This window comes from Ursus maritimus, unplaced genomic scaffold (genome assembly GCF_017311325.1).
Source record: "Ursus maritimus isolate PB19 unplaced genomic scaffold, ASM1731132v1 scaffold_14, whole genome shotgun sequence".
In the NCBI taxonomy this organism is placed as follows: Eukaryota; Metazoa; Chordata; class Mammalia; order Carnivora; family Ursidae; genus Ursus; species Ursus maritimus.
Genome location: NW_024423786.1, coordinates 37,068,402 through 37,079,430, shown reverse-complemented (window position 1 = coordinate 37,079,430; position 11,029 = coordinate 37,068,402). Strand labels below are relative to the sequence as shown.

At 59.3% G+C, this 11,029-nt stretch overlaps 1 protein-coding gene across 1 annotated transcript in view; it reads left to right on the top strand.

Moving 5' to 3' along the window:
• The window catches only part of DNAH1 (dynein axonemal heavy chain 1), a 73,387-nt gene that overhangs the window by 29,279 nt on the left and 33,079 nt on the right, over window positions 1-11,029 (top strand). Inside the window, exons 17-30 of the mRNA XM_040628716.1 lie at window positions 1,806-1,961; window positions 2,328-2,526; window positions 2,606-2,859; window positions 3,418-3,630; window positions 5,117-5,281; window positions 6,363-6,484; window positions 6,586-6,691; window positions 7,148-7,327; window positions 7,923-8,063; window positions 8,685-8,848; window positions 9,040-9,153; window positions 9,629-9,817; window positions 10,097-10,202; window positions 10,907-11,020. Coding sequence (XP_040484650.1) covers window positions 1,806-1,961; window positions 2,328-2,526; window positions 2,606-2,859; window positions 3,418-3,630; window positions 5,117-5,281; window positions 6,363-6,484; window positions 6,586-6,691; window positions 7,148-7,327; window positions 7,923-8,063; window positions 8,685-8,848; window positions 9,040-9,153; window positions 9,629-9,817; window positions 10,097-10,202; window positions 10,907-11,020 — 2,223 coding nt within the window. The remainder of the gene's footprint in view (window positions 1-1,805; window positions 1,962-2,327; window positions 2,527-2,605; window positions 2,860-3,417; window positions 3,631-5,116; window positions 5,282-6,362; window positions 6,485-6,585; window positions 6,692-7,147; window positions 7,328-7,922; window positions 8,064-8,684; window positions 8,849-9,039; window positions 9,154-9,628; window positions 9,818-10,096; window positions 10,203-10,906; window positions 11,021-11,029) is intronic.

Below are 11,029 nucleotides of genomic sequence, written 5' to 3'. Positions count from 1 at the left end.
CTTAGCGCCTAACCACTTTGGGGTCCCACACATGCAGTTTCATTACCACCTGTCCGTGCAGGAGCGGATCGTGAAGGTCATGGATGACTACCAGGTCATGGATGAATTCCTGTACAACCTCAGCACAGAGGACTTCAACGACAAGTGAGTGGGAGCAAAGAGGTGCTGAGACACATGGCTCTCAGATATCCCCGTAGCCGTGGGGGGATATGCCAGCCAAGATGTCTGAGACTGTGGCTCCACGTGGGCCGGGGTCAGGTGGCCAGTGGCGCAGAAGGAAATCACATGAGCCTCTTGGCCCCCTCACTCTGACTCCATTCTCTATACCATTGTCAGCCTGACACACACATGTTCACACAGGCCTGGAATCCCCTTGTTTGTGGTGGGGGCCCTTTGGGATCCTTGGGACCACAGAGAACAGGCAAAGCCAGCCTGGTGGTCAGTCCTTGGGGAGCAGCACTTGTCCCCACCCAGCTCAAGAGCCTTGTGGGAAACAGCCTTAGGTTGGGACTGCCTTACCGAGGCTCCCAGAAACCCCTTGTCCACCCTGCCTGACGGGCCTGGGGTGACTTTAGAATATCGGGGCCTGGGAGAGGTTGGCACTGTCTCCTGGGACACCTGTCAAGAGCCCCAAGGCACTAGCTTTGCAGTGCGTCCCAGTACTCAGGGTGGGCCTCCCCCAGGGTCGGCATTCCTAGGCCAGATGCAGACAGAAGCCCCTAATTCCACAGAGCCCCCACATCAGGCAGCAAAGGGAGTCGGTCTGATATGAAGGAAGCTGGCCTGGTGGCCTGGGGGGGCACCAAGGAAGTGCAGACTAGAGGCTGTTGCTTTGCCTCATGGGAGAGGCAGAATGTAAGGGGGTGCCCAGCATGACCTCTCTCATTTCCGACACCGTTCTCCCCCTTGCCCCGTCACTGCACTGGGCACCGTGGAAATGCATCTCCCTGGATGCCCACCATAGCTCCCAGACCACAGCCGCAGGGTAGGGACAGCCTCCCCGGCCAGGCAGGCCCACACCCTGACCCCGTTGGTGGCCGTGGCTGCCTCCAGCTCACTTCCACTTCCTGGTTGCTTGGCCCTGGCTGGTTCCAGCCACTGCCTGGATTCCCCCATTCTCCCCTTCACCCTGGGTGCCCCTGCCTGGCTGTGCCACCCCATGATTTCACCTGTGACCTCCCCCCCCCAATGCCCACCCCTGGCTCCTCCAGGTGGGCTGCCAGCAACTGGCCTTCTAAGATCCTTGGGCAGATAGAGATGGTGCGGCAGCAGCACATAGAAGATGAGGAGAAGTTCCACAAAATCCAGATCATGGATCAGAACAACTTCCAGGAGAAGCTGGAGGGACTGCAGGTAGGGCTGGTTCAGGGCTCTGCTACGCCTCGCTCCCCACCATGTGCTCTGGGGCCAGGCCTGGCTTCATGCATGCAGGAGGGACTGTGGTAATGTTTGGCAGGTGGACTGGTGGGTGGATGAACAAATGGCTGGAGGGGTGCCTGGGCAGCAAGCTCCAGAAAATTCAGGGTTACAAAGAGTCCCAACTCTTCTGTTGTGTCCTCTGAGCCCCGGTGAGCAAAAAAATGGGCACAATGTTCTAGGCGCTGGGGCTCCCTCTGACCTTGCTGTGTCACCCTGGGACAGTCAGCCTGCTTGTGATGGGCCGGGAACCGGCTTGCTCCAGAAGAGAGTGCCCTCAGCTGGGAGCTGTTGCTGCCTGGGGACCTCGGGCTCCTGGGTGTGTATGGGGATGCAGGCACATGGTTGGGGCCCCAGAGGCCTCTGACCCCTTGCTCCTTGGCCCACAGCTGGTGGTAGCTGGCTTCTCCACCCACGTGGAGATCGCCCGAGCGCACGAGATCGCCAACGAGGTGCGGCGGGTCAAGAAGCAGCTGAAGGACTGCCAGCAGCTGGCAATGCTCTATAATAACCGCGAGCGCATCCTCGGCTTGCCCATCACCAATGTAGGCCTCCTGAGGGCCCGGCGTCCCCTTGGCCCCGGGGCTTGAGGGAGAGCCCATGCTCCCAGGTGGCCGGGCTAGGTAGGGCTTGGTGGGTAGGACTGAGTAGGCTGCAGAGAGGAACTCTCCAGCCCCGGCCCTCAGGGCAAGGAGATGGGCTGGAACCAGGCAGAAGGCCTAGCCGAGCCACTCCGAGCCCAGAGCCTGTGTGCGGCAGGAAGAAGGACGGCCAGGCCAGGGCTCGTGGGGACAGGAAGCAGGGACGGCAGCCGGGAACAAGGAGGGGGAGAGGACCTGGCCCAAGAAGGAGCAGTGTGCAGAGAGCCCGGAAAGGACCCCCAGACAGCCCTGGTTCGTCTGCCCCCGCAGTACGACAAGCTCTCCAGGATGGTGAAGGAGTTCCAGCCATTCCTGGACCTCTGGACCACGGCCTCTGACTGGCTGCGCTGGTCTGAGAGTTGGATGAATGACCCCCTGTCGGCCATCGATGCTGAGCAGCTGGAGAAGAACGTCATCGAGTCCTTCAAGACTATGCACAAGTGTGTGAAGCAGTTCAAGGACATACCAGGTAGGCAGTCGAGCCAGCCTGTCCCCTCTTGCCCCGCCCGTGCTGGCTGCTTCTCACGCCTACCTGTCCTGCCCGGCAGCCTGCCAGGACGTGGCCTTGGACATCAGGGCCCGCATCGAGGAGTTCAAGCCGTACATCCCGCTGATCCAGGGGCTGCGCAACCCTGGCCTGCGGAACCGGCACTGGGAGGTGCTGTCCAATGAGATCAACATTAATGTCAGGCCCAAGGCCAACCTGACCTTCACTCGCTGCCTCGAGATGAACCTGCAGGACCACATTGAGAGCATCAGCAAGGTGGCCGAGGTGGCTGGCAAGGAGTACGCCATTGAGCAGGTGGGTGGCCCCCAGGAGGCTCACCCAGCCCCAGGGCCTGGGAGGAGGACACTCGTGGGCCCCATCCCTGGGGTCATTCCCCAGGCTCAGGGGTTGAGGTGCATTTTATTCAGTGGGTTAATCATGGATGTAAAGTGCTTGGCGCAATGTTCACCAGCCCTATTATAACTCAGTTACTCCTCTCAAGTACTTCTTGGCCCAGGAGGGAGCTGAAAGTCTTACCCTCATTTAACAGATGAATAAATTAAGGCTCCGAGAGGTTCAGCAACTGTCCGGGGTGACATAGCCAGTAAGGGCTAGAACTGGGACCAGAGCTTCTAACCAGCCTCCCAGTGTAGGTGTATATGCTGTACTCGGGCAGTACGTGTGTGAGTACCAGACGACCTTGAATTCAGACGAGGTCCCTGGGGGATTTGGTGCCCAGACCAGCGGAGAGTATTTGCCAGATGGCCACGGTCATGGCTGGGCAGAGCCCGTTCTTCTGCGTCCAGTGCTGCTCATACAGCACGTGTGCCCGCTCCTTCTCGGGACCCAGCCTTGACTCGCCCCCCACACTAGGCACTGGATAAGATGGAGAAGGAATGGTCAACCATCCTGTTCAACGTGCTGCCATACAAGGAGACAGAGACCTACATCCTCAAGAGCCCGGACGAGGCCTCACAGCTGCTTGACGACCACATTGTCATGACCCAGAGCATGTCCTTCTCGCCCTACAAGAAGCCCTTCGAGCAGCGCATCAGCTCCTGGGAGAACAAGCTGAAGCTGACCCAGGTGGGCCCTCGCTGGCCTCACTTGCTCCTCCCCAGTCCTTGCGTAGGCGGCCTTTCTGGCCTCTGGGTGGGGCTCGAAGTGGGGGGTGTCTCACCCAGGTGCGTCCTGCTCCTCGGTCCCTGACAGGCCCCTCGTTCAGGGCCGAGCGTCTAGTATGAGGCTGTCCATCTCTGAGGTTTGGCTACCAGAGGAGGCGGTTCAGGACGTGAGGCTGGGGCCCGACGTTGTGGCTGGGGAGGGGCATGAGACGCCTGCTCTTGGGACCACGAGGACCTCCAGTCTCAGAACTTTCTGGGCTGGACACCACGAGGCCTTGAGGCTCCTCCATGCCGTCTGCTCTGCTCTGAGCCTCCCATTCCTCACTCATTTGAAGCTGGCTTGGGGTAAAGGGGCCGGGGCGTTGGGGACTGCCTCTCTTTAGGGCTGTCTGCCGAGCCTTGGAGGACTGTCCTGTGGTTAGGCCTACTGCTGTGATTCTTATGGTCCCTTCCCTGGGGCCTTCCTGGGAGCTCCTCAGGGACCTCCCGTGAAGGCCAGGAGCTGAGTGAGGAGGGCTTATGTGTACGCTCCTCGGATCACCCAGAGATGTCTAAGTTGGTCAGCAGTGTCCCTGGGTCTTCCGCCTTTGCCCTCACTGCCCTCTCTACCTAGAGTTCGTCCCTTCCTGCCATCTCCAAGGGTCAGCATCCAGCAGCCCTCACTGCCTCCCCCACATCTAGCGGCGAGGTGGCCCTTGGTGCCTCTTACAAAGCCCATCACACATGCTGGGCCCTTGGTGATGCAGAGGCAGAACTGGCTGTTCTGTGGGCTGTGGGCACCTCAAGTGCAGGGACCCCATCCTGTTTCCCTCTGTTTCTGATGCCCGCATGGGCAGAGCACAGGCCTGGCACAGAGCTGGCTGAAGAACACATCTCTTGAGGAAGGGAATAAATGAATGAATGAATGAATGAATGAACGAACGCATGCATGAATTTGCACTGATAGGAAAAGAGATAAATCCACAGAGAGGAGTTTGAAGGTAGAAGAGGAAAGCAGTTGGTTTTGGAGGTGTCTTGTTCTTGGACTGAGGTTTTAGGGATCTCAAACTCAAATCCCAGTACACCTCAGAGAATCCTGGGGTCGTAGACCCAAAAGTCCTCCCAGGAAAGGGGACTGGTTTGGTCTTCCACGCACCAGGCTCTTTCCTCTGTGACTGCAGGGCTCACTGGTGTGAGGGTGGTTCTGTCTTAGGGAAGAGTGGCTCCTCTGGCTCTGTTGGAGTCTCGGGTGTGCTCTGGGGGACTGGAGGTTTCTCTGGAGGGCAGGGCCTCTGTGCAGCCTTGGCTCCCCGGAGCAGTGGCTGGCAGGGTCATCTGGAAGTCCCCCCGCGGATGCTGGCTCTGATGACCAGGGCTCTGCCCAGCACTCTGGTTGGGTTAGATCTCCAGGTCAGCGGGGACAGGACCTAAGGTGGACCCCAGGCCCTGACGGTCCATGCCCTGCCCAGGAGGTGCTGGAGGAGTGGCTGAACTGTCAACGGGCCTGGCTCTACTTGGAGCCCATCTTCAGCTCTGAGGACATCAATCGGCAGTTGCCTGTGGAGAGCAAGCGCTACCAGACAATGGAGCGGATCTGGAGGAAGATCATGAAGAACGCCTACGAGACCCGTGAGGCGAGCTCCCATGGGGACAGGAGGGGGCAGCCGGTACCGCCGAGGACCCTGATCACATTGTTGGGGGCCTCCTGGTGTCTTCTCTCTCTGAACAAGAAAGACTGAAGGACAAGCCTGAGGCCTGTGTCCCTCCGAGTGGACTCCCCAGACTTGAGACATATTCCTCAGAAACACGATAGTTGGTTTTCCCCTTGAAGATTTGCAGTCTACATTAGGATTTTTTTAAAAGATTTTATTATTTATTTGAGAGACAGAGAGTAATTGTGAGCAAGGGGAGGAGCAGAGGGGGAGGGAGAAGGACAAGCAAACTCTGCCCTGAGTGTGGAGCCTGACACGGGACTCAATCTCAACAACCCTTAGATCATGACCTGAGCCGAAGCTAAGAGTTGGACATTCAATTGACTGAGCCACCCAGGTGCCCCTACATTATTAGGATTTTAGAGGATTTTATTTATTTATTTTATTGTGTATGTAGAGAGAGCATGGCGGGGAGGTACAGAGGGGAAAGGAAAAAGAGAATCTGACGCAGACTCCATGCTGGGCATGGAGCCTGAATCAGGGCTTGGTCCCAGGACCCCGAAATCATGACCTGAGCCAAAACCAAGAGTTGGACGTTCAATTGACTGAGCCACCCAGGCGCCCCTACATTAGGATTTTAAAGGCTCTGACAAGTCCCACAACAAATCAAATGCGTTGGCTTTGTTTAACTCTAATGGTTTTTTAAAAAAATTTTATTTCTTTATTAGAAAGAGAGAGCATGGGGGGGAGGTGCAGAGGGAGAGAGAGGGCTGAGCAGAGAGCCTGATGCGGGGCTTTATCCCGGGACCCTGGGATCATACCCTGAGCTGAAGGCAGACACTTAATGGCTGAGCCACCCAGGCGCCCCTAATATTTTTGACCATAGACTGTTTCCTGTGGTTTGACGGGGGTAATGGATGTGGGCTGTGGCTCAGAGAGCCCTGCCCTGTCTCCTTCCCAGGTCCTACTGGGGTCTCTGGCCGGCATGGGTGCCCTCTGAGCCCCCTTGCTGCCTCCTGGTTTGACCATGCTCGCTTCCACTTTCTGGCCTGGGCCATTGCAGGTAATCAATGTGTGCTCTGACCAGAGGCTGCTGGACAGCCTGCGGGACTGCAATAAGCTGCTGGACATGGTGCAGAAGGGCCTCAGCGAGTACCTGGAGACCAAGCGGGGCGCCTTCCCCAGGTGGGTGCCACCTGGCCCGTGCCAACTCTGTTGGTGTCTGCCCTCGGGGCTGGGGCGCAAGGCTGCCCTGACCCACTCCCTCACCCCTGTTCCCCTTGCAGATTCTACTTCCTGTCAGATGACGAACTACTCGAGATTCTGTCCCAGACAAAGGACCCCACAGCCGTGCAGCCCCACCTGCGCAAGTGCTTCGAGAACATTGCCCGGGTAGGTAACTGGGCCTGGGGTTCAGGCCCAGGAGCCTTGGGTCACCTTCCCAGGGAGGATAGCTCTTTTCTGGCCCCAAGTCCTTTTAGCAGGAGCTGAGGTGGCCCGTGACATTCCTGGCCCTTGGCACCAGCAGGGGCTGTGGGAGGAAGGGCGGCTGTAGAAACCCAGCTCAGTGCACCGAGGTGCCAGCTGGGCCGAGAAACCCAGGAAGCGGAGATCTCCTGAATCACCTCATCCTCATCTTCGCTTACAAGGGAGGCCACACAGGCCTGTGGGGGAGTGGGACACACAGGGCAGGCTTAGCCTCCTTCCCCCAGCAGGCTAGGCACACCCACATGCAGTCGGGGGGGTGCAGTGGAGGGGGCAGGGCCAGCCCTGGGGCGGGGGCTGGGGCGGACGAGGCCTCTGGGCACACATGGGGAAAGGCTGCTCTTGCTCCTCCCCTGCCCACAGCTGCAGTTCCAGGAGGATCTGGAGATCACACACATGTTCTCGGCGGAGGGCGAAGAGGTGCAGCTGTCCTTCTCCATCTACCCTTCCAGCAACGTGGAGGACTGGCTGCGGGAGGTGGAGCGCAGCATGAAGACCAGCGTGCGGGACATCATCGAGAGAGCCATCAAGGCCTACCCCACGGTGAGCCGTGCCCCCCATCCCAACATAGCCTCGGTGACACCCCGCTCCCTCACAGGGCCGCCTGCCCACCCACCTGCCTCATCCTCGGGCTCTCAGTCAACCAGGGGATCTCTGGGGGGCAGGTGGCCCTTGGGGCGCTGGAGGAGGCATCTGAAAACGGTCCAAAAAGTGAGGCGTGCCCCCAGATAATGACCAGCTACTGTGGTTGTGTTTTAAGCACTCACTGTCAGCCCGGCCCGGCCCCGGGCCTCCCCCGCATCGCTGCTCTCAGTCCATGGTCAGCAGCTCACCTGTGGATTAGTTCAGAGGCGTGTTCTGCCCGAAGGCATGTGATTTGAAAGTGGCAGTCAGGATTTGAACCCGGGATGATGTTCCCCGAACCTAGGCTCCCATCCTTCTGCTTCAAGGTCTCCTCTGCTGAGGAAGTGAGGACTTGGCCGAAACCTAAGAGGCCCAGAGCTTAATGGCTTCTCTGTTTCTGAGGTAGAATTAACTACTTGGGCCTAGATGGACAGATGAAGTTTAAGCAAAAACGAGGCTGCGCGGTCAGGGCTAGCCGCCGCCTGGGTCAGCCCTACCTGTGTTATCTTTCTAGATGCCCAGGACCCAGTGGGTTCTCAAGTGGCCTGGCCAGGTGACCATTGCCGGGTGCCAGACCTACTGGACCATGGAGGTGGCCGAGGCACTGGGGGCCGGTAACCTCAGTAACCAGCTGTTCCCCCAGCTGGCCCGGCAGGTGGGAGCCAAGGGAGTCACCCTCTCCTCCCCCCATACACCCCACACCCTGGGAGAACCTGCTCCCCCAGGGGGCTTCCCTCTATTGATGCTGGAAGGGGCTTGGAGTTTGACCCAAGGAGCAATAGGTCCAACCCTGAAATGAGTGTCTCCCAACCCGCCACACAAGGGAGGGTCTGGTGGTCTGAGGAGAGCTCCGAGGCCAGGTGGGTGCCCCTCTCCCAGTGGTCAGTGAGGGAGCCACGTGTCTGGGGCCCTCCTGCACTGTCTCACGGGCTCTCCTTGCTCTGTGCCCTGGCTCCTCACCACACGCCTTCCTCAAGCTCCTTGCCAGGCTCCACCACCTGGCCCCCGAAGGCTCACAAGTCTCCGCATGCTACGGGGAGGCAGACGCCATGCCTGTGCCTCCATTTTTATTTGCTTTCCTGCCAGACTTCCCATGGGACACATGCCCTGCCCACCCTCCCCTTGCGTTGTTCTGCACCCCTTCCCATCCTAGACCACCAGGAGCCCCCAGGGTAGAGAGACTGTTCCTGGGAGAAGCCCACCATCTGTGCACGGGAGGGGAAGCCTACCTAGCTCGACCACGCCAGTATCTGACAGTGTCCTCCCGCTCCCACAGCTCAGTGACCTGGTGGCCCTGGTGCGGGGGAAGCTGTCCCGCATGCAGCGGGCCGTGCTGTCGGCACTAATTGTCATTGAGGTCCATGCCAAGGATGTGGTGAAGAAGCTGATCCAGGAGAACATAGTCAGCGTGAACGACTTTGAGTGGATCTCGCAGCTGAGGTGAGGAGGCAGGGGCCCCCGGGCCAGTCACGTCCAGGGCTGGGACAGGGTGGAGAGTCAGTCTACAGTAGGCCCTGGGACAAGCTGGATGGGGCACCTCGATGCCCTCCTTCCCCACCTCTCCTCGCCACATGCCCTACCCAGTGGCCCGTGGTCCCGTGGTCCAGGAGCCTATCCCCCTGCAATGCCAGGTACTACTGGACAAATAACAACTTGTACATCCGGGCTGTGAATGCCGAGTTCATCTACGGCTATGAGTACCTGGGCAACAGCGGGAGGCTTGTGATCACGCCCCTGACCGACAGGTGAGCATCCCCTCCCCACGTACCCTCCTGCCCTGGCGTCCTCCCTCCGGCTCTGGCCGGCTGGAGAGTCTGGGGACCCTGAGGCCCGGTGAGTCCGTGATGGGCCAGTCCATTCAAACAGTGTGGGGCTAGGAGCATGGGCTTCAGGTTCAGAACCAGTTCTGTCCCTCTGGTGGGCGACCTTGGACAGCTGACTCGACCCTCAAGCCCAGTTTCCTCTGCAGCGTCCTCAGGGTGGTCCTGAGAATTTCATGGGCTGAGGTGTAAAGCTTTTAGCACACGCATGGCACTCCGGAAGCATCTAGAGGGTATGAGCTTTACTAATTTCATCAGTCAAAGCCGCCTTTCAGGGCACCAGAGGGATTGACTTGGGAGAAAGGACAGGCAACCTCTTTATAAAGTGAACCACTCCCTAAGTCTCCAGGAGTCCTGAGGAAGGAGCGTGGCCCATGCCCACCTCCTCTCACTCCTGCAGGTGCTACCTGACTCTGACTGGAGCCCTGCACCTCAAGTTTGGGGGTGCCCCGGCTGGCCCGGCTGGCACAGGGAAAACTGAAACCACCAAAGACCTGGGCAAGGCCTTGGCCATCCAGACTGTGGTGTTCAACTGCTCTGACCAGCTCGACTTCATGGCCATGGGCAAGTTCTTCAAGGGCCTGGCCAGGTGAGGGTGCGCACGAGGGTGACACGCGACAGGGCAGGGCGGCTGGCCTCTCCCAGGGACGCTGCCTGAGAGGAGCCTCACAGGACGGTGGAGGGGACAGGATGGGATAATAGAAATCAAAGGCTCAGCCCCTGGTGGGCACTGGGGTAGGGTGGTGGGTGGTGGGAATATGGCTGAGCTGGCCAAGATGGCCGTTGGAAGCTTCCTCCCGGCAGAGTCACAGGGGGCCCTTGGAGGTGTCAGGTGGGCATATCCCCCCATTGTGCTTACCTCACTTAGTGCTGGGGCCTGGGCCTGCTTCGATGAGTTCAACCGCATCGACATTGAGGTGCTGTCTGTGGTGGCACAGCAGATCACCACCATCCAGAAGGCTCAGCAACAGCGGGTGAGCATCCAGGCTTCCACCACCACCCCGTGCCCCCTCCAGGTTACCACCGTATCACCTCAGCTGTTCAGCACACCCGTGCTGCCACAGGCTCCCCATGCTGGTGGCGTCAAAAGCCAGGCACTCAGGCCTGCCGCGAGCCCAGCCTCTCTCGTCTCGTAGGGGACTGGGCAGTCCCACTCCCCCTTGTGGAATTGTCTCTGAGGGGCTTTTGTAGCCAGTCAGGGAGCCCCATGTCCCTGCCCCACTCTGGGGGCAATTTTCAGGCCAAGCTTCGGTGGATGAAGGGATCCCTCCTACATCCTGACCCTTATGGAAAGCCCCAGCCATTTGTCCTTTCTCTAGCCTCACTCAGAGTGGCCAGAGGTCTCCTCGTGGCAACAAGAGCTGGGAGGCTGGCAGGTGCCCAACCCCATCCCAGTAGGGCTCTGAGTCCTAGTCAGAGCTGAGTTTGCCCAAGTCCAGGAGAACCAGTGTCAGGAACTGGGGATAGGGTGTGCGTAGCAGGAGATGCGTGAAGACCTCAGGGAGATGGGACCTCAGAGGACACCAGTAGCCACCAGGACCCGAGGTCTTAGGCTAGATCCTGACAGAGGAGCCAACCCTCTCTCCTGGGCTGAGTGGCTATAGCCAGAACAGGGCATCCACAGGGACGAGGGGGCCCATCCAGAGAAGAGGCAGGTGAGCCAACCCTTCCCCCGTAGGTGGAACGCTTCATGTTTGAGGGTGTCGAGATCCCACTTGTGCCATCCTGCGCGGTGTTTATCACCATGAACCCAGGATACGCCGGCCGCACGGAGCTCCCCGATAACCTGAAGGCGAGTTCC